Genomic DNA, 22255 nt, shown 5'->3' with positions numbered 1-22255 from the left:
TCTGTTCCACCATATGGACTTCCTTGCTGTTCCCTGAACTCAAACTCATGGTCCTGCCTCAGGGCCTTTGCACTGGCTGTGGCCTCTGCCTGAAACACTCTCCCCCTAGGTATCTGCTTGGCTCCCTCTCCTCTTCCTTCAAGTCTTTCCTCAGATGTCACTTCCTCAGCGAGGCCTCCCCTGACTACCCCTTTCAAATCACATTCCCTCTCCTGCCCCCGATTTTTCCCATGGTACTTAGCATTTTCTGCAATGCTATGTAATTTAATCGTCTGTCATTGTTGGCATTCCCCCAACTGGAAAGTCTGCTCCACAGGGATTCTGGTCTGCTTTGCTCACAGATGCACCCCCGGAGCTGAGAACCATGCCCGGCACACAGTAGGTGCCCAATAATTGTTGATGGAGCAGATGAGTTAATCCAGGCTACGTCTCCTTGGCACTGTCCTACTTCTCAGTGCCTGCCTTGGAGCCTGGCCTCATCCCACTCTTCTGGTTGGTCCTCATGGTGACAAGGAAGCCACTGTCTCCCAGCCTGGATGTCCCCAGAGTGATGGACATAGCAGGGCAGGGCCATCAGGGCTGGGGCCGTACCTGCTCCTCGCGCATGGCCTGCAGCTTCTTGGCCTTGCTTTGCCGGTAGTACTCCATGATCATCATGGCTGCATAGATCTTCCCCACCGTCAGGTCCGTGGCTGGGGGCACAGGGTGAGCTCACTGTGGGTGGGGGCCCCTGTGTGCACCAGCCCTGCCGTCCCTGGACCTCCTCTTTCCCTCCCCCTCCATCCTGGTGGGACAGAGCCCGAGGCCAGGCCGGGCCTGGCTCTTACACTTGTGAGGGGTGACCAGCAGGTCCAGCGTCTTCTGGGACAGGTTGGGCCAGATGGCCATCATCTCTTTTCGCAGCTCAGCGTCCATCTGTTGTTTGTCGGCTCCGCCTGTGGGTGGGCACAGAGAGGCATCAGCTGGCCTCTGGGGCAGCCGCAAAGCCAGTGGTTCCTGTCGACCCAAGCTCTGGGGTCCTGGTTCCCAGCGGGCCTGACCCAGAGGAGTCTAGTCCTCAGCAGGGCCAGGGCCTTCGAAAGACCATGCGGGGGACAGTCCAGCTCCCTGAGGGGCCAACCTGGTTCCCACTTACCAGCTGCGTGACCTGGGTGTTAGTCTACTGTGCTGTGCCTCAGTTTCCCCATCTTCAAAATGGGGGTGACGGCAATACTACCTGCCTCACTGCGTTGTTTGAAGATCAAAATAGTTAATGTACAGCATTAGGACGGTGTCTGCTGTAGGGAGCCTGGGGTAAGCCTCAGGGAGCAGTCCTGATAGAGGGCGTTCTCCCTCAACCGAGTATCCCCTCCTGTGAATGTTGACCTTGGACAGAGCCAAGCCCTGGCCCCTCACTCCAGCCATGGTGGTCATTAAGGTTCTTTAGCAGCCATTCCTGGTCCCTCCTGCCCGAGTGCACGGGAGTATGGCCCTTCCTGGCCCCTGGGGTTGACCAGGGCCATGGGACGAGTTCTTGCCCATAAGGTGTGAGCAGGGTGAGGCCCCGCTTTGGGCATTAAATGGGCCGTGCAGGCCGCTCCTGAGTTCTCATTCCCTCTGTCGCAGCGGCTGGTAATGTTGGGGACAGTGGTTGCCCCCTCACGCCTGGTCCCTGAGTGACTGATGCACAGAAGCCCCTGCCGACCCCGGAAGTTCCCACATAATGGAAGTGGGAAGCGAATCTTTGTTGGTTCAGGACCTTGGGGCTGTTTGTTACAGCAGCACATTCTCATCCATTCTAACTGATACACCAGCTTGGCCCTTGCTTCTACTCCTGTTTCACAGCCCCAAACAGGGGCTATTCTGAACATTTACCAGCTGGTAGGAGAGGGACATTGATGACAGAGCTAGAGCAAGGGCCTGAAGGATCCCTGCTGGACCAAATATTAACCCTGTGGTTGCTGGATTATGGGAGGAGATCTAGGGGAAGGGCAGGAGCCAGCTGCCAGCCAGTAGAGAACTACTGCAGTGTTTAACAACCATCCACGGGGGCCTGTGGCTGAGTAGCTGGACCGCCCAGACAGCCTCAACATCCCCCTTTGCCTCCATTCCCCGTCCACCTCTTGTCGCCCAGCATCTGCCGTCTTTGTCCCTCCTTCTCCCACTCCTCCATTTCCCGGGCCCAGCCCGGAGCTCCCTCTGGAACCCCTGCCCAGCTTCTCCTTCTCAGCAGATGTGGGTCAAAGCACAGACATCTGCCAGGCACTCCGTGGACCTTTCACTCATCTTCCCCCGTGTGACTCTGGAGACGGATGCCTTTATTTTGAGAAAAATCCTTCCGAAGGGCGTTTTTGCAAGTCAAGCTCAGATCCTGTTCCAGAGTGATGATATGGAGGCGGTGGGGAGCTGAACTGCCTGGACCAGTGTAATCGCTTCTGCCAGGTCGCCTTGCACCTCCCACAGCCACCAGAGGGCGCCCAGGGACACCTGCATCAGTCACCTGCCTCGTCTGCTCAGAGCCCTTCAAGGCTCTCACCTCACCCAGGGTGATCCCCCGAGTCCACAAGTCCCTGCAAGATCCGCCCTCATCTCCTCTACTTTCCCCCTTGCTCACTCTGTTCCAGCCACACCAACCTCCTCGTTGCTCAGCAAACACGCCAAGCACCGTCCTGCCTCAGGGTCTTTGCATGGGTTGTTTCCTCTGCCAGGATGGTTCTTTCTACAAATATCTATGTGGTTCCCTCCCTCACCTCCTTCAGGTCCCTGCCCAAACCCTTTATCAAAGAGGTCTTCTAGCTGCCTCCCAACCTAAAACAGCTGCCCCTCCTTCGATGCCCTTTTCCTGCTTTATTTCTCTGGTCTTTATCATCTCATGCTATTGTTCACCACATCACCACTAGGGGGCACGGTCCACGGTCTGGTCTCTCTTTTCGCTGCTGGTGGTTGCAGGGTCTAATGATACAAGGGACTGTGGTCACTGGAGCCGACCTGCATGGGTGTAGGGGTGATTGGCGGGCCTGGACACAGGTTGGGAAGTTGTGGGAGATCCTTGGGAAAATCATCTGTGTAGCTGGGTTCTCAACATACTTGACACCAACCTATGACAGTTTTATTTTTTTCCTCTAGGGAAGCAGTTGGAATTAATAGCTAAGTCTCTTGTCCACTGTAGCTAAGTGAGGTGCCTGGGGTCTCTGTGGGTCCTTCTCAGAGACATGGGAAGGGAAACAAGAGAACATGACATTCTTGTGAAAAGTCACTTTCTCCTGACAGCTTACATGTTTCCTGTTTCTAGTGAAGAAAAGGAAGATATCTATTGTTATGAACTGAATTGTGTCCCCCCCCCCCCAAATTCATGTTGAAGCCCTAACCCCCAGTGTAACGGCATTTGGAGATGAGGTCTTTAAGGAAGTAAGTAAAGTTACATGAGGTCATGAGGGTGGTCCCTAATTCAATAGGACTGGTGTCCTTATAAGAAGACAGAGATAGACACCAGGGATGCACATGCACAAAGGGAAGGCCATGTGAGGACACAGCAAGAAGGTGGCCATCTGCAAGCTGAGGAGAGAGGCCTCAGGAGAAACCAAACCCACTGGCACCTGAATCTTGGACATCCAGTCTCCAGAACTGTGAGGAAATAAATTTCTGTTGTTTATGCACTCAGCCTCTGATATTTTGTTATGGTGGCCAGAGCTGATTAAGATACCTGCTCTTGGCATCTGAATTAGGTAAGGCCAAGGTTTCTCACCCTGTCAGCACTGTCGACACTTGAGGCTCCATCATTCTTGGTTGTGGGGTCGTCCTGTGCATTGCAGGGTGTTGAGTAGCGCTCACTTACCCCAGTCCTGACAACAAAGCCTGTCCCCAGACATTCCCAGGTGTCCCCTGGTGGATAAAACTGCCTCCAGTTGAGAACCACCTTAGACTCTTTCTGCTTTAATTCACTGGGAGATCTTGCATTCAGGACTGTCGTTCACATTTAAATAAAGGGAAAATCCTTAGGGGATTTCAAGGTGGCCCTCCCCTGGGCACATCTGCTCAAGGCCACATCTCAGGTTTACTCCTCCTCCAGGAACAGAATTGTTAACACCGGGGTTCCCAGGGACAGAGGGCTCCCTGGTATTCAGGCATCAGTCCCCCACAAACCAGCTGTGTCCCGGAGTTTATCGCCCGAAGGGTCCTCCCCTCTCCCACATCACTCTGCACACCTCTGGTGAACGTTCTCTGTTGCAGGGTCTGTTCCGTGCACCCTGAGACATTCCCTGGCCCCTACACACCAGTTACCGTGAGCACCAGCCCTCTCCCAGTTGCAACAACCCAAACTGTCTCCAGACATTGCCAATGTCCTCTGGGGGCAGAATTATGCCTGGCTGAGAACCCCTGACTTAGGGTTTAACCCCTGACCTGGATCCACAACCTCTGACCCTGCTCTTCCTTTTCCATAACATGTCTCGCTTTTGAACACGTTACATATCTACTTATTTATCATTCCCTGTTTATTTGTTGCCTCTTTCCCCACAGCCCCACAAGGGCCAGAGGTTCGTCTGTCTTTCACTGCCCCATCCCACGTGCCAAGGACAGAGCCAGGCACACAGCGGGTGCCCAGTGGATGTTCTCATTCAATGAGCTGATAATGCAGGCAGGTCAAAGCCCTTCAGCTCCCACCAGGCCACCCCAGAACCTTCCAGGCCATTGCAGAACCCACCTCCAGACAGAGCCTGGTCTTTGAGGGTATTAAAGGATGAGACAGTGGCCTTTTGGCTGGTCCAGCCACGTGGAGTCCTGAAGGAGAGTCCAGGCTGGCCCGGACTCAGGGAATGCTGGACAGCTGTGGAGATTCTGCTACTGGCTGGCTGAGGGCTCGTCTCTTCTCCACACAACCCTCCACTGCTGTCCACAGCTGTTAGCACGCAGGCGGCACAGTGTTTATAAAGCTCTCCCTGCAGGCTCTCAGCAGAAGCCAGAACGTTAGCTTGAGGCTGGGGAGTTTTAGAAAAACTTTTATTTTATATTATAGTATTTTTTTTTTTTTTTGTCCACGCCAAGTGGCTTGTGGGATCCCCAACCAGGGATCAAACCCCAGGGCCCTGGCAGTGAGAGCGCCAAGTCTTAACCACTGGAGCAACAGAGAATTCCCTGGAGTAGTTGATTAACAATGTTGTGTTAGTTTCAGATATACAGCAAAGTGATTCAGTTATACATATACATGTATCTCTTCTTTTTCAAGTTCTTTCCCCATTTAGGTTATTACAGAATATTGAGCAGAGTTCCCTGTGCTATGTTGTTGGTTATCAATTTTTAATATAGCAGTGTGTATATGTCAGTGAGGCTGGGGATGTTGGATTTTGATGTGTTAACTGGGTTTATGTTCGTTCAGGTAGGTGGCTGGCTCTGTCCTCATCACCTTCTGGTTGGGGTGGGGAACAGGAAGGCAGTGGGGGATGAAGGGACACAGCCCAAGCCCCTTGGGGGAGGTTTCAGGGATCCAGACACAACGTCTAGAAGAAAAAGAAACATGACGACAGAGGATTTTTTCCCCAGGCAAGAATGAGATTCTTCTGGGAGGAGAGAACAGAGGGGTGAGTGGGAAGGAGAAACAGACAGAGAAGAGGAAGGACAGACACAGAAGGGACACAGATAAGACAGATAAGGAGACACAGAAGGAGACACAGAAGGAGACAGATAAGCAGAGGAACCTGCTCTCTTTCTCTCCCAGCTAAAATGGGCCTCACAATTTAAAGAATCTGAAGGATCACTGAGGTTAATCCACTCCTCCATGTTACCCCCTGCCTGCTGGAAAGGAACTCAGTGTGTTTAGAAGCAGATTCAGTGTTGAAAAAAAGTGTGTTGTACTCTCAGCTGGCCTGAGACGTGATTCTGTTGAAATGGCTGTGATTGTCAGCACTGTCAGAACTGTTGTCCCCAGGCTCTCGGCTGAACTTCCTTGACTCCAGAGCTGTGCCCCATGGAACTTTGGGAGGTGACAGGACGGGGAGGGGTCCCTGGCTCACAGATGCTGGGGGCGTGACCCTCTGAGAGCTGAGTAGGGTCTGGGGTATGAGTGACAATGACAGCCAAGTGGCAGGCACATCCCCAGAGTCCTTGAAAACCTCATGTGGGGAATCTGGTGAGTGTCCTAAAGGCTGGACTTGCTAAAGTCCCACAGAAGGGGTTCTTTTTTTTAATATATATATTTATTTTATTTTTGGCTGTGTTGGGTCTTCGTTGCTGTGCGCAGGCTTTCTCTAGTTGTGGTGAGTGGGGGCTACTCTTCGTTGTGGTGCACGGGCTTCTTGTTGCGGTGGCTTCTCTTGTTGCGGAGCACGGGCTCTAGAGCTCAGGCTCAGTAGTTGTGGCTCACGGGCTTAGTTGCTCCGCGGCATGTGGGATCCTCCCGGACCGGGGCACGAACCCGTGTCCCCTGCATCGGCAGGCGGACTCTCAACCACTGTGCCACCAGGGAAGCCCCAGGAATGACTGGTTCTTGACCAGCTCCTGGAAGATAATGTCTAAGTCCTAGAGTGTCCTGCCTGATAAGAGTGTTTTTGTTTACCTGGGGGCCTTGGGCCAGGCCAGATGGTTTATCCTACCCATGTGATTTATGGTGGGGGCCTTGAGTCACGTGGTATCAGCGTGACCTATAGAGGGGCTGGAGGCTGAGCAACTAAGATCAGCCAGGCTTACAACGACCAACTCCCAATAAACACGCTAGACACCAAAGTTCAGGTGGGCTTGGATGGTTGGCAACACTGCATACATGTTGTTACACATCATTGCTGGGAGAAGTAAGCAGTGTGCATGTGACTCCACTGGAAGGGAGGGGAAGCTCCCTCTTGGTCTCTCCCGGACCCTGCTTCATGTGCCTGTTTCCTTTGCAGATTTTTATCTGTATCGTTTTGCTGTAATAAGCCATAACGGTTAGCAAAACAGTTCTGAGTCCTTCTAGCGAATCACTGAGCCCAGGTCTTGGGTTATCTTCAGACCCCTGAACACAGGTGCCCAGAGGGAAACAGCAGCTGGGATTCAAAGGCATTATGTACCAAGAGTAGGTGCACCGTTAGACCCATTTTACAGAACTGCGGCAGGCAGAAATCTAAAGTTGCTCCTTCTTTCCCAGCAAAATTCTGGTTATTCAATCAAATGCTTGGGACTTCGCTGGTGGTGCAGTGGTTAAGAATCCGCCTGCCAATGCAGGGGACACTGGTTCAATCCCTGGTCTGGGAAGATCCCACATGCCACGGAGCAACTAAGCCACAACTACTGAGCCTGCGTGCTACGACTACTGAAGCCTGCATGCTCTAGAACCTGCGTGCCAAAACTACTGAGCCCCCATGCTGCAACTACTGAAGCCTGTGTGCTGCAACTACTGAGCCCACGTGCTGTAACTACTGAAGCCCGTTTGCCTAGAGCCCATGCTCCACCACAGGAGAAGCCGCCACAATGAGTAGCCCACGCACTGCAGTGAAGAGTAGCCCCCACTCGCCGCAACTAGAGAAAGCCCACAGGCAGCAACGAAGACCCAACGCAGCCAAAAAAAAAAAAAATTAAATCAAATGCTAGTCTAGGGACTGCTATGAAAGGACTCTGCAAATGTAATTAAAGTCCCAAGTCAGCTGACTGTAAGCTGATCTGGGTGGGTCTGACCTAATCAGGTGATCCCTCTAAAAGCAGACCATTTTCTTTTCTTTCTTTTTTTTTTTTTTGCGGTACGCGGGCCTCTCACTGTTGTGGCCTCTCCTGTTGCAGAGCACAGGCTCCGGACGCGCAGGCTCAGTGGCCATGGCTCACAGGCCCAGCTGCTCCACGGCATGTGGGATCTTCCCGGATAGGGGCATGAACCCGTGTCCCCTGCATTGGCAGGCAGACTCTTAACCACTGCGCCACCAGGGAAGCCCCAGACCATTTTCTTGGCAGCAGAAGAAGTTAGAGTGATTTGGAGCACATAAAGAATTAGATACATCCCTGGGAGCTAAGTGTAACCTCTGGCTAAAAGCCAGAAATGAAACAGGGACCTCAGTCCTACAGCCACAAGGAACTGAATTCTGCTAACATCTAAAGGAGATTTGGAGTAAATTTTTCCTCGGAACTTCCAGAGAAGTTCTAGAGAAGGTGGCCTCGCCACCTTGATTTTGGCCTTGTGAGACCCTGAACGGAGAGCCCAGTTGAGTCCACCTGGACTTCTGACCTACCTAACTGTGAGCTAATAAGTAGGTGTGTTTTAAGCTGTTAAATTTGTGGTCATTTGTTACATGGCATAGCTAGCTAATACATGCGCTGAGGCTCAGAGAGGGTGAAGTCTTCTGCCAAGGTTTACAGTTGAGGACGGGGAAGGTGGGTGGGCAAGGTGAGTCCACGTTCCCACGTGATTACAAGGAAGCTGCCGCCCACACTTCTGCTTCCTCACCTCCCTGGGTTGGAACCTCCACCAGCTTCAACCATGCTGATGAGCAAACAGTCTGGGGCAGGCAGTGCCACAACGCGGACAGAACCTGGGCCCCCGCTGGTCATGTGCACCGAGATGTTGGCAAGCCTGCACCACTCGCCTCTGACTTGTTGCATGAGAAAGAAACTTACACTGTGTGGAGACAAGTGGCACTTATGCTGTCCCCTGAGTCTCGGCCTCACTCCTGATTCTTTCTCACTCCATTTGGGGGCACCTCTGCTCTCTCTACCTTCATCTGCATGTTTCCTGGCTCTCATAATGTCTGTCCTCAACGTGCCCCGCCCCTTCACTGGGCACTGTCCCACTGGAAGCTGCTGGTCTCCTTCCCCGAATGTCCCCACTCCGAGCAACTTCCAGTCTTGTCTCCTTCTCCCCCTCTTCTCCCCAGGGCCCTGGAAAGAACATGTGTCCCTAAAGTGCAGTCTTCCTTCCTCATAGCCTCCCAGGGGCTTCAGCTGGGTGGAGTCCTGGCCTCTCTCTTCAGCCCCTGATTCCCAACCCTCTTCTGGACGATGGACACAGCCCTCCACCAGCTACTCTCCCAACTTCCTTCTCGCTGGTGACGCATGTGCTGCTCTCTCTCCCTGCTGTCCCGTCAGCTGTCAAGTCACATCCACTCTACCGCCAGGCCTCAGAAACCCACTCCAGGCAGGAGGACCATGACCCCTCCACCAGAGCTGCCCTGGTCAAAGTGACCAGTGGTGACCTGGCACAGGATCCGCTAGTCATTCTTGGTCCTCATCTTCCTTAGCTGCTGGGCAGCACCTGACACACTGGCGACGCCTTGTAGGAGCCTGAGTTGCCTTGGTCTCCACCCACCTGCCTGGCCACCTTTAATGCTGGGGTGGCCCCAAGCTCAGTCTTCAGGGGTCTGTCCATCCACTCATCCCCTTGGAGAGCTCGTCCAGTCTCCTGGCTTAAAAGCTGCCAGCATCTGATGCCTCCTGACGCTACATCTTCAACACAGCCAGGAAGACTCATCCCCTCACTTCCTTCAGAACCTTCTCGGGGGGCCTCCACCGGAAGTGTAAGTTGGAGAGCCTCCTGCCTAGCCACCATCTTCATGTGTCACCTCCAACACCAACCTCCTGCCCTCCCTTTGCCCCAAACCTGCCCCTGCCAACTCTTCTGTCTCAGGGCACGGCAGCTCCACCCTTCACGCACCGGGGCCCCAGCCCCTGGGGGTGGCCTCGTTGCCTCTTTCCCTCACACCCCACATTCCATGTATCAGCATCTGGTCCTCCTGACTCCCAGGAAATATCCAGAATCCGAATATTCCATATCCCCTCCTTCCGAGCCGCCATCCTGTGTTCACACGAGTTATATCAGGCCTCCTCCTAGCTTCTCTCCACTGTGGTTAGAGGGAGTAGGTGCCTCCTCTGCTCTCGAGGCTGCCTGGTACCCCCATGAGCAGAGCGCAAGTCAGTTCAACATAGCCCCCGGTGGGGGGAGGGGCTCTGCATTCGCTGGTCCCTCTGTCTGGAGCACTTCCCCCCCAGGTATCCACGTGACTCCTTCACAACCTCTCTGGGGAGTCCTCCCCCCCACTGGAAGTGTAACCTGCATCCTCCAGGCTTAGAGTGGTGTCTGGCACAGAGGAGGGAAGCTCTCAGTATCTGCTGAGCAGGCGAATGGCTCAGCCCTCCGAGGCCCTGGCTCCACCCACCCCGCCCCACCTCTCTGCTCCCGTTCCTGCCCTTACCCTTGGCGATCTTGATATCCAGGGCTGTGCGGATCAGAGCCATGAGGGTAGAATTGAAGTGGACGGTGTTGTCATCGGCAACAGGCAGATCCATCCGCAGGAGCCTCTACAGAAAACCAAAGGCAAGGGCAGTCATTCCCAGGCACCCCTCCCGGATCCCGTGAGCCAGACCCACCCTACCCAGGGAGCCCCAGGAAGAACTCTGAAGGCAGCGGCTAGGGTGCCCCCCACCCTCAGGTTACCTGTCCCGGTGTTCCATTTCCTGATTGCCCTCGCTGGCTCCCTCAGGGAGGGCACTGGGGGCTCTCCTATGCTGCGGAGCCCCTGCCCGTTCCTCGCCCGCCTGCTGGACCCTAGGGCTGGCATTTCCAGGGTTGGCCCACATCCTTGCCCTGCCCCAGAGTTCTTCTGGACAGCTCCGTTCCATTCTGACCCCAAAGAAGAAGAGTACAAGCCAGATCGCAGCAGACATGCAGCAGCCAGGCAGAGGGGTCCATTGCCGCAGCCGCCGGGGGGGCCGCTGGCTCTCCACCCCCAACCCCTGGCTCGGCCCAGACCAGACCAGATGGCCACAGGCCGCATCATTCCTCCGAGAAGCGGCAGGCAGGCGACTCCCCCTGCTGATGGGGCTGGCCCCTCGCGCAGCACATGCAGCGAGGCCATGACACACAGAACAGCGGACAGGGGCGCATGCAGACGGAATCTCGAGACTCATTCATAGCTCCGTGGAAAGTGTATCTCAGGGGCATTTCCGGATCTTGGCTCTCTGTGCAATGGCAGGGGGAAGGGGTGAGGGAGGTGTTCCCATGGCCCAGGGAAGAAAAGATTCCCTGTATCCCAGGCAGGGGCTCTGTCCCCCATGCTTGGTGGCGTGGGAGAGGATGCTGGGCTAGTGTGCACCAGCCCAGGCTGAGGGGGCACGGAGATGGAGACTGATGTTCACCAGAGGATTCAGACACGGGTCAGCAGGAAACACAGAGTTGGAGATGGCAAAGGGGATGGCAGACTCAGAGCCGAACACAAGAGATGGGTGGAGGCAGGGTGGGGAGGGAGATGGTAGACAGAGAAACACATACACACTGGGCCACTGTGCACAGCTGTGCAGGCTGTGCACTGCACAAAGGGCTCCCCATCTTAGAAATCATGGACTTGTGTATTTAAATGACAACTTCCCAGCTGATAGTGGAAAAGTGTCTTGCTCTCCCCACATTGGTGGATTCCAATTGTTTTCCCACAGACAAAGTGTTCTGTGCAAAGGACGTTCATTTCAAATGTGCACAAAGGTGCCTTACGGACCCGTGGCAGCCCTGCACAGAGACCAGGAAGGGAAGGGCACTCTCTCCCTCTCTCTTGCACACGCTCACACACACACCCACACTCAGCTAAGGAGAGACCAAGAGAAGGACAAAAGAAAGTTAGAGAAGCGACAGGTACATGGTAGTAAGGCTGGTGGGGCCATCTCCTGGTCTCGACTGGGAAGGAGGAGTTCATGGAGGGAAGAGGACGAGGAATGAGGTTGTGGGGAGGTGGTTACACGAGGCAGGAAGAGATGGGATGGACAGAGGGGAGGGAGGACTCTTGTAGACAGAGGAGGCCAAGGTGGATGGGTGAATGGAATGATGGGACCATTTTTTTGGGGGGGGAGGGGCTGACTGTAAAGGTCATCTCTGAACTTCTAGTGGATGATTAGGGGGAACAGAGCATCTGTCCTTGGGTGCCAAGGGAGATTCCGGGACGGGGTCTAGAGGGGTGGCCCGGCCCAGCCGCCTGGCGGCTCCTTCAGACAGCATGCACCACCCCACCGGTCGGCCATGGTGCCTGCCCGCCCCAGGCCCCCGCCAAGGCAGCGTGCATGGCCTGCGTCAGGGTGCCACGGTCCAGGGGTCCAGCTGCGGCCCGCCTGCCCACTCTGGAACAATGGAGAGGCATGTTGGGGTGTCTTGGAGGGAGATGGGTGGCTTAAGGACAGGAAGACTGGGGAAGCAACTCCAGGGGGGAGGCAGGGGAGGAGAGGCTCTGGGTGCTCCCCGGGAAATCTTGGATCCCCCAAGGCCCTAGGTCAGAGATCAGCTTCAGGTGTGTGTGTGTGACCGTGAGACCTGGGGGCTCAAGATACAAAAGATGGGGTCCAAGCCCCTCCCTGCAAGGCACCTGCCCAGGTCTGGGCATGGGGGCCGCTCTGGGCTCATTGGCGACCCCCACCTCCCAAAGGGTGTCCAATTTGGTTCCTGGGGGACCAGGTGCGAGGGGACCTGGGGCTCCCCTCACCCTCCCCCCGGCGTGTCGGCCATAATAGAGTCTCAAAACACCAAGACACACTGATCAGAAAGGACGGACACAGTATACTGCTTAGAATCAAGGGAGGGTCATGATCCATTTACTCAAGGAGGAAAGGGGAAAAAAAGGAAAAAAGAAAAAGAAAAAAAAGAACAGTAATGCTGGAAAAAGAGACCCGGCTGGTTGTTCCTGGTCAGCACTGAAAAATCCCCAGTGCCCGGACATTGGTGGTCGGCAAGGGTTAGACTACCTTGTAAGCTACTCTGGCCGGACACTTCTTCCCCAGACCCAGGGGCGGAGACATGTGTCTCAGCATCTGATACATGTCCGGGTAAGGCATGCGGCCCCTGGCAGCACCGAAAACAAAAACGGGGGTGGGAACGGAGAACCAAAAGAAGGGTGGGTGGAGGGAGGGGAAGAAAAGGAAGGAAAAAGAAAAAACAACCAAAAAAAAAAAAAAAAAACCAAAAAAGCAAAACAAAAAAATCACACGAGCCGAAAAAATAGAGAGAGAAAGATGCAGAGAACGATAAAATAGGTATTTCAAATAAATGGAAAAGAGGAGGGAAAAAATGGAAGAGGTAATTAAAAAAAAGATTATTTCACTGCTTACGAGCAGGGAGAGAGAGAGAGAGAAGAGAAAAGTCAGATTCACTTTTGACTCTGGGCTATGGTTCTGGTGGAATGTGGACGGAAGTGGGGGCTTCTCACTTGGAAGCAATGCTTTGGTTCAGTGTCATTTAAAAAACTGGGTCAAGTTCTCTGGTTTGGCTGAGGCTGGTCTCTGAGGGGGCCTAGATGGGGAAGAGGGGCCAGGGCAGTGGAAGGAGGGCTGGGGGCTTTGGGAGGCGAAGGGTGGAGGAGGGGAGAGTGGAGGAGATGGTGGGGGGGGTCAATGCAAAGTTACAGTCCCCCCGGATGTGTCTGATTTGGGGTGCCGTTGAGACCCCGGGATGGGCAGCTTCAGCTAAGAGCAAGCAGAAATGGCTGAAGGGAACGGAGAGATATATGTTCCATGCTTCATCAAGTCTATGTGACTGCATTCTGTTGGCTAAGTTTTCTAGTTTAGTGCAAAAGAGAGAGATGGCTCTGTTTTTTAGATTATATATAAATATATATATATATATGAAATATATATATTGAAGAACCCCAAGCCACACTCATTCCATGGATGCTAGCAGGTTTTAGTGGAAATCAAACCTTGCAAGCAACCCTATGAGGACATTTCTTGCCTAAGCCGAGAGGGGGAGATATTACGCGCAATAAACTGTACATATCCTTATAATGAATCCGACCGCTGAAAGGAGAAGAGAGGGGATTAGTGGAGGCACGGGGTTAAGCTGCGTTCACACTGGCTCCCCGTGCACACAGTGAGGTCATGATGCCAGGGGCTGGGGACCCCCTGGCTTAGAGTAGGGGAGATGTGGGATGAGTGAAGGTCCCTGAGATGTTCCCAGACACTCACAGACCCTGGGGCAGAGGGTTTCATTTGGAGTGGGTTGGGAGCTCTGGGCTGGGGGAACCTCCCCCAGGGCTCTCTGTGTCTCCCTCTTCCACAATCTGGATGGGCTACACTGGGGGCTGGGGGGGCTCGTGGAATAGAGGACAGGGGGACAGCATCCAACTGCTGTGACCTAAAATCAAAAGAGGAAGAGTTAGGAACCAGCTGAAAGTCAAGCCCCAGCCCCGCAGCTCACCCCAGCCTCTTGGTCTCATGGAGGGTTGTCCGGGGCTGAAAGAATGGCAAGGATTGACTCCACCCCACCTTCTTCATGAGGCTCCCCTCTAGTGTTCAGGCTGCCGAGGGCCCCCATTTAATGCTTTCTCAGGCCCCAAGCTCAGCCTGAACTAGAATCCTCAGTTTGTGGTTGGTGGGCTCTGAGCATCAGGATGGCACCTCTGAGCATCCTGCAAGGGCTTGGTGTTGAGCGGGCACTCAATACACTTGAGCCGGGTGGAGACCACCCTTGGAAACCATCACCTGTCAACCAGGAGGGGGCACTCTTGTGCCTACGGAGATGGGAGAGCTCACTCCCTTCGTGACCATGAAGATGCAAGGACCACCAAGGTTCTGTGCCCTCTCCCCTGGCCTTGTGTGACCACCTGCTCCAGGGTCCTGGGATCGCAATGGGAGCTGGGTTCCACCACTCTGATCTTGCAGCCAATTCTGTCTGCCAAGGTTACTAAACCAGCCCTTCTCCTCATACTGCCAGGAGAAATGAGGCTGAGAGGCCTCTGGCTTCCTTCCTGGGGCCTGGATAACTTGTCCTCACCATCTGGAAGCCTCACAGTGGCGGGGGCAGGAGAGACTCATAGGAGGTGAACTCATGGTGGATCCCCTCCCTCGTCTCCCAGAAGACCTGGGGTTTGGGCAGCAGTGGTACCCAAATCATTTAATCCAGGATGTGTGAGGGTGCTGATTCTCATCTTTTTTTCTCTAGACTGATCCTCCTGAAATCCCTGCTGGCTCTCCAGGGAGCCAACACCCCAAGGTCTGGATCCTGACCTAGACTGTGCTCCAGTGCCAGAGAAAGGTGGGTGATGTGGCTGGAGGATTTGGGGTGACTGCTTACCACGCTGCGGGGTCGTACTCGGCCCAGACACGCACGTACTCATCCAGGTGGTGGGGACCCAGGATGGAGGAATCTCGGGTGAGGTACTCAAAGTTGTCCATGATGACAGCAACAAAAAGGTTCAGCATCTGTGGGGACCCCAGGGGCCAAGATGGGGTGGGGGAGAGGGAGACACATCCAAACACATATACACAGAGGCCCAGAGGGAGAGAGGGAGGGAGATAAAAATGGGAAAAGGTAGTCAGAGCAAGAGATGGGGGAGATAGAGGAAAGACACATGCCCACAGAAGGAGCCCAGAGACAGAGAGATGGAGAAATGGAGATGGGGGAGAGAGACAGAGACAGAGATGGAGACAGAGAAAGATACAAAGAGATAAAGACCAACAGTGATGGACAGAGACAATCAGAGAGAGAGGTAGAGAGGCTGTGTTAAGTAGAGGCCAACACCAAGGGGACCACCATGACCCCAAATCCTCCCACACCTGATCCCCAATGGGCCAGAACCCTGTCATGTTTCCATCCTCAGCATAAAGTAAGCACTCAGCAAATATTTCTTCGATGGATGGATGGATGAATTTTCCTGCATTTGTCTACATCTTGTAGCACCTTGTCATGTGCTCTTCTAGCCTTTAGCACATGGGGTGCTTGCATCAGTCTTGCCTTCAGGCCTTAGTAAATGTTGCTCCCTCAGTGGACATCCTTTTTCTCCCTTTGGATGATAGCATCTGGGGAAACCCCTGCCCTTATACTTAGATGCTGTTGTTGGGTGTGGCTGGCTTCACAGGTGGTGGTCACATGACCTTGTGGTTGGTTAGGGAGGGGCACATTACCCAAGGTGGCCAATGAGAGCCTTCCTTGGGATTTTTGCTGGCACTCTGGCAGCCATTTTCCCTTTATAGGGAGAAAGTTTGAGAATAAAGCCAGTGTGAAGGAGAACAGCAAAGAGGACAGGGTCTGCTATTGCCTGGATCCAGCCTCATTTGGACTTTTCAGTTATATCAGTTAGTGAACTGCATATTTCACTTGTCAGTTTCGGTTGAATTTCTGTTACTTGCAACCAATTTGATCAATACATGGTCTAAGCCCTGCCCACAGTCCCTGAGGGCCACTCTTTGAAATCTTCCTTCCTTCAGTCTGAGTCTCCCCTATCAAAGCACATATCAGATTGTATTGCTACTGTCTCCTGACTTGTCTGCCCAACACCCCTGCAAACTGAGAGAAATATGTTCTCTCCTTATATCCCCAGGGCCTAGTATAAGGCCCGGCACACAGTAGGTATTAAGCAAATGTGTAGAAGTAAGCATAGTAGGTGTTAATAAATGACCTGTAATTCTAGGTGTCCCTAACTTTCTTGACTCTATTTCTTTTATATACATCGTTATTGGAGTATGATTGCTTCACAGTGCTGTGCTAGGTTCTGTTGTACAACAAAGTGAATCAGCCGTATGCATACATATATCCCCATATCCCCTCCCTCTTGAGCTTCCCTCCCACCCTCCCTATCCCACCCCTCTAGGTGGTCACAAAGCACCAAGCTGATCTCCCTGGCTATGCAGCTGCTTCCCACTAGCTAGCTATTTTACATTTGGTAGTGTATATATGTCCATGCTACTCTCACTTCACCCCAGCTTCCCCTCCCCGCCGTGTCCTCAAGCCCCTTCTCTATGTCTGCTAGTGACTCTATTTTTAATTCATCATTTTGTGATATTGATTGAGCACCTGCTGTGGGCCAGTCACTGTCCTAGGTGTTGGGGATTCAGCAGTGAACTAAACAAAAATTCCTGCCTAGGAAGGGCTGATGATCAAGGGTTGTAGATGTCTTCTAGGGTGCCTGCCCTTCCCAGATGGGATGTAGTATAAGACTGTGTCAAGTCTTATACCACAAGGGTGGTCATTTGACCAGGAGCTAGGATGGCCCATTCAGACTCTCTTCTGGGAATTTGGAACTGGGCAAGGGACCGTCTAGGTCAATGGCTGTTGACATTAGACTTGGAGGGTGTGTTGCTGTGAGACTTAGGCTGCAAGTCTCTCAGTGTGAGACCGACTGCTGGTCTGAAGAGGGTGGATGTGTTGGGCTTTGGCTGACAGACGCTGGTCCTTGGGTTGAGTTCTGAAAATAACATCTTCCACACTCCCTGGGCAGCTTACATCCTGCCAGTAGGAGCCATGGTTAGGGGGCCAGCCTGGGGAGGAGAGAGAAGGAGGAGAGGAGCTTCCTTCTGCTTCCCATGGGGGTCTGTGCTGTGGGTTGGACTGTGTGCCCCAAAAAGATTTGTTCAAATCCTGGCCCCCTGTGCCTGTGAATGTGACCTTATTTGAAAAAAGGGTCATCAAGTTAAGAGGAGATCATACTGGATTAAGGTCGGCTAAATTCAATGAGACTGCTGTCCTCATAAGAGGGAAATCTGGACACAGACACACACGGAGAAGACCATGTGATGACAGAGGCAGTGATTGGAGTGATGCTGCCACAAACTAAGGAACACCACCTGTGGCCACCAGAAGCTGGAAGAGGCCAGGAAGGATCCTATCCTAGAGGCTCTGGAGGGATCATGACCCTGCCAACACTGTGGTCAGACTTCTAGCCTCCAGAACTGTGAGAGGATACATTTTGGTTGTTTGAAGCTACCAAGTTTGTGGTTCTTTGTGACAGCAGCCACAGGAAACTGTCTTCTGTTGTCCAGGGGCAGCAGACAGCTAGGGTGCCAGCACTCCCTCAGGGGTTCCAGGGGCAGCTGGGTTGGTTAGTAACACCTTCTTTTCCTTTTAATACCCCAGCCCTGGCCTTCCTGCAGTTGTTAATCCCTGGTGATTTCAGTGTTCTCTGTTTGCTCTTTCAAGCCTGTGTAGCCAGTCCCTATATTAAATCCCTCTGCCTGAAATACTTAGATAGTTCTTCTGTCTGTGCTCAAACTGCTCCAGGAAGAGTGGAGAACAAAAAAATTTGCCAAGATGAGGCCCCAGAGAGAATGAGAGAGAAAGAGAGAGCAGGATGGAGGTTCCTGATAGATATATTCATTCCTCCTTGTTTCAGTCTTGCAGTGCTATATAGTCTCTGGTCCTAGGAGGGTCCTCCTCTTGACAAACTTATCTTTTACTAGTGAAAACCCATTCAATTTTTTTTGCAAAGCCCCACAGCTCCCAGAGAATGTTTATGTGGCTGACTTTTTCCTGCCTCCTGATTGTACAGAGGAAGGCACCCACCTTTCAGAGGGCAGATGGGAGTCTCCCACAGCTCAGCTAGGTGGGTCCTGGGGCCAGCTCTGAGCTCCATTAGTTTTTCCCTCAGCATACCCAGTGGGTCTCAAATGGGGGAGATTCTGCTCCCTCCCCCAGGGGACACTTGATAATGGCTGGAGACATTTTTGGTTGTCACAACTGGGAGGGTAGTGGGGCATGTGCTACTGGCATCTAGTGGATCAAGGCCAGGGATACTGTCAAACGTCCTAGCATGCACAGAACAACCTCCATCAGAGAATGACGCAGATCCCGATGTCAACAGTGTCGAGGGTGAGGAACAGTGGTTAACCTAATCCTGGGCTGGCCCAGGCTTGGAGGGAGAAAGTGTGCAACACAGCCACATTCTATAGCATCCACACCCCTGAGAGGGAGCCAGGTCTAGGGAGCCCACCCACACATGTCCACAGACTCACCAGAAATGAGCAGAGGAAGATGAAGGAAACGAAGTAAAAATAGGCAAATTCATTGCCGCACTCATGAGTCAGGATGCCAGAGTTCTTATCACAGGGTTTACCGCTGAGGCAGGAAAGCATGATGTTGTGCCAAGCCTCTCCAGTGGCACTCCTGAGGACAGAGAGGGGGCATCAGCAACCTGGGCACCCATCTCTGGGCACCAGCACCACCACCCCCTGCCCCCCAAGGAAGGCAGAGCATTGAGGTTAAACACTTAAGCTCTGCAGCTGGACTGGTGTTGGTTCAAGTCCCAGGTAAATCACTTTTTTCCTCTTGGAGCTCAGAGAGGGGGTTCTCATCCTTGGCTGCTGTGTATTAAAGTCCAAGGAGAATGTTTTTTAAAAATGCTGATGCCAGTGGCCCACTCCCACAGACTTGGATTTAACTGGTTTGGGATGTGGCCTGGAGACATAGGTATGTTTCAAAAGCTTCCCTCTCTCTAGGTGATTGTCATTTCTTATTTCTTTCTCAGGTTACTCTGCTCCAGGCACACTGGTCTCCTTACTGTCCTCCAACATGAGAGCTATGCACCTGCCTCAGGGCCTTTGCACTTGCTGTACCCTCTACCCTTCCCCAGATATCCACATGGCTCCCTCTCTCAACTATTTCTCTCAAATATCACCCTCCTCAAGGGAGGTGTGACCTATCAGCCTTCCTTTTTTTTTTTTTCAGTTGTTACCTGAGAAAAAAATTTAGTTTGACAAAAATATACATAAGTTTAATAATTTTAAGCATTTACGTGTATAATTCAATGGCGATAAGCACATTTACAGTGCCATGCGACCGTCACCGCTATCCACCTCCAGAACCTTTTGATCATCCCAAACCGAAAAATTGTACCCCATTAAACAATAACTCCCTCCTATTCCCCTCTCCCAGCCCCTGACAATATGGATTCTAGTTTTTTCCCCTAAGAATTTGCCCATTTTGGGTACCTCATGTGAGTGGAATCACACATTATTTGTTCTTTTGTGCCTCCGTGTCCCTCTTAATCTTGAATTTTATCTCCTTCTAGTATCCGCTATAATCTGATTATTGATTGTCTGCCTCCCCCATGGGAATAGAAGCACCCAGAGGGCAGAGAATGTTGTCTCTGTTTTGTTCCCAGTACTTACAGCAGTGCCTGGCACACAATAGGTGCTCAATAAACCTCTGATGAATGAATGAAGGAACCCTACGTGCAGCCAGGATTAAGAATCAAGCCTCAGAGTCTATTCAGAGTCTATAAGCCTTTTTCCTCATCTGTCAGGTGTGGTTGCCAAGAACCTCTAGACGGGATGCTCAGGAGGATTCAGTGAGATAATGCCTGAAAATGCCTTCATGTTTACGTCCCAGGGCCTTCAGCTCCTGCCCTGCCAGGGTCCCTGGGTCCCCCACGCCCACTCCAAACCTCAGTGGAACAGAAGGTTGAGGGCATGCCCCCCCACCACCACCAGAAGAGAAGGATGAAAGTGTGCCCCCCTCTCACCGGAAGAGAAGCATGAGGGCCTGGAAGAAGGTCCGGAAGTTATTGTGCTCAGTGATTTGGAATTCATCCTCGTCACTGTCCTCATCCTCTACGTCGATGCCGATGTTGCCAAACACCTGGGGAATTAGATGGTGATGACTAGGGGTGGCCACGCCCCCTAGTGGCTCCGGGAAAACTCCACTCAACCTTCAGGGCTGCCTCTCTGAACTGGGCTCCCTTAACCCACCCCCACCTAAGGGCGGTGGCCCTCCTTGGGAGTGCTCTGGGAACACTAGGGGGGCTGGCACTCACCTGCATCCCAATGATGGCATAGATGAAGAAAAGCATGGCAATCAGCAGACAGACATAGGGCAGGGCCTGGTGGGAAGGAAGGCAATTAAGAATAGTGCTGGGGGCCCCTTATCCACACTGTTTCCTTCATTTGTCCCAGTTCTCCACCCCCATGGGGAGGCCGCATGCTGTGCCCCAGTGGTGTCAGGGTTGGTGGGCCTCTTTGGTGGCTCTGGGAGATTCCCCTTGGAGCTCTCACGACACACCAGGGCAGGAAGTTAGACAAGACCCCTGCCTATAACACATGCTCAGCGAGGTGTATCATAGAGGCATTTCCCCCTGATCTATAGATTCAGCCAGAGCAGGTTGGGGTGGGGGGATCCTGATTTCTCTTCTCAGCCCTGGGCTGGCGGCAGGGCCAGGGGCTCACCTTGAAGGACTGCACAAAGGTCCAGAGAAGAATCCGGATGGTGTAACCCTGACGGAGGAGTTTGATGAGCCGGGCCGCTCGGAAGAGGCGCAGGAAGCTCAGGTTGATGAAGTTATTCTGGGGAGACGGAGAAAGAGGGGTGACCATCCACCCACCCCCAGGGGCTCAGAGCTGTCACCACTCACAGAGGCCCCTACATGAAGCCAACCAACAGGAAAAAGCAAGCCAGACCCCAAATAAGGAGCGAGAGGAGAGAAAGCACTATTAATGCAATGGTGCGGAGGAAAAAACTCGAAAAAAACGAAGTGGGGTGTGGGGAGGAGAAAGGGTGAGAAGGGAGGAAAAGGCATCAACTCAAAGGCATAAACCCTCCCTGCCAGCCCCACCCTCAACGGGGAAAGGAAAGAAAAAGGAAGGAAGAGAAAGGAATGTGGGTGGGTCGGGTCCCGGAAGAAATAACAAAAGAACAAGGAAAAGAAAATATATCCGAGTCATCCAATCAGGAAAAAAATCCGAGATGGTTTTTGTTTCTCCCAACAACCAAATGCACTGAGACAATAGGACACAAGCGGGTCAAGTCGCCGAATCCATCACACGTGTACGATGCACAAACACCAGGGCGGGGTGGGGGCAGTCAGCACGCTCAGGCCTGGTGGACATGTGTGGGTTCCGAGGGCACGTTACGCTCCGGGCCAGAAATGCATCTGTCGTGGGACTCGCCGGGCACCCTGCCCTGCCCTGCTGAGCTGCCCACCCTCTCCTGCCCGCCCTGACCTCACCCCACGGCCAAGAGGAGCAGTGGCTCAAGCCAATTGGAGAAGCGGAAGAGCATCTTTTCTTACCCCCTTGGCGAGCGGGAATGGGGAGGACGGGAGGGAGCTGGGGCTGTTCGGCTGCAGGGCGAGTCCTCGCTGCCCGCTGAGTCGGAGAAGATGCATTTGGGGCCCTTTCCCCCCTTTCAGGGATGGCTTCTCAGCTTCTGGAGCTGGGTGGAGTAGCACGGGACCAGGCCTGCAGGAAGCAGGAAGTACGCAGCGCCCGTGGGTGGGTGAGCGCGCCGTCAGCCCGGGCCCACCGAGGGGCCGGTGCTGGGGGCCGGGAGGTGGGGCTGTCCCTGCCCCCAGGACCTCCCTGGGTGGACCCTGCCTCTGCTCAAAGGCCCCCTGTCCAGTCACTGCCTCTACCTCCTCCCTCCCGAGCCAGAAGAACCCCAGGTAGGGGTAGGGGTGGGGAGACAGCTATGGAGACGGTGGGTCTTACGTGACTGTCCAGGGGCTTGTCTGCTGGGGCCTCTGGTGGGGTACTGGAGGCTAGAAGTCACGAATGGGCCAAATCTGGCCAACGAAACTATTTTGTGGGGCCTGAGCCGTTTTCCTTTAGAGATTAAAAAGAGCTCCTAGTGTTTAAAAGTCAGATTTTGCCC

The 22255-nt window shown here is 53.3% G+C and overlaps 1 protein-coding gene across 5 annotated transcripts in view; it reads right to left on the bottom strand.

The window, feature by feature from the left end:
• Positions 1–22255, bottom strand: part of CACNA1A (calcium voltage-gated channel subunit alpha1 A) — a gene marked incomplete at its 5' end in the record, with an annotated part of 237674 nt that overhangs the window by 6757 nt on the left and 208662 nt on the right. For 3 of the 5 annotated variants that reach the window (XM_082834912.1, XM_082834914.1, XM_082834915.1), the window contains 9 exons: positions 592–692; positions 828–935; positions 10122–10227; positions 13599–13695; positions 14972–15099; positions 18625–18775; positions 20133–20248; positions 20424–20489; positions 20833–20949. In XM_082834912.1, coding sequence (XP_082691038.1) covers positions 592–692; positions 828–935; positions 10122–10227; positions 13599–13695; positions 14972–15099; positions 18625–18775; positions 20133–20248; positions 20424–20489; positions 20833–20949 — 990 coding nt within the window. Of the gene's footprint in view, positions 1–591; positions 693–827; positions 936–10121; positions 10228–12648; positions 12746–13598; positions 13696–14971; positions 15100–18624; positions 18776–20132; positions 20249–20423; positions 20490–20832; positions 20950–22255 lie in introns of all 5 variants that reach the window. The other 2 variants (XM_082834911.1, XM_082834913.1) reach the window with 1 other exon arrangement.

Source organism: Leucopleurus acutus (genome assembly GCF_964270905.1).
Source record: "Leucopleurus acutus genome assembly, chromosome: 3".
NCBI classification, from domain to species: domain Eukaryota; kingdom Metazoa; phylum Chordata; class Mammalia; order Artiodactyla; family Delphinidae; genus Leucopleurus; species Leucopleurus acutus.
This window is presented reverse-complemented; position numbering and strand designations above follow the sequence as displayed.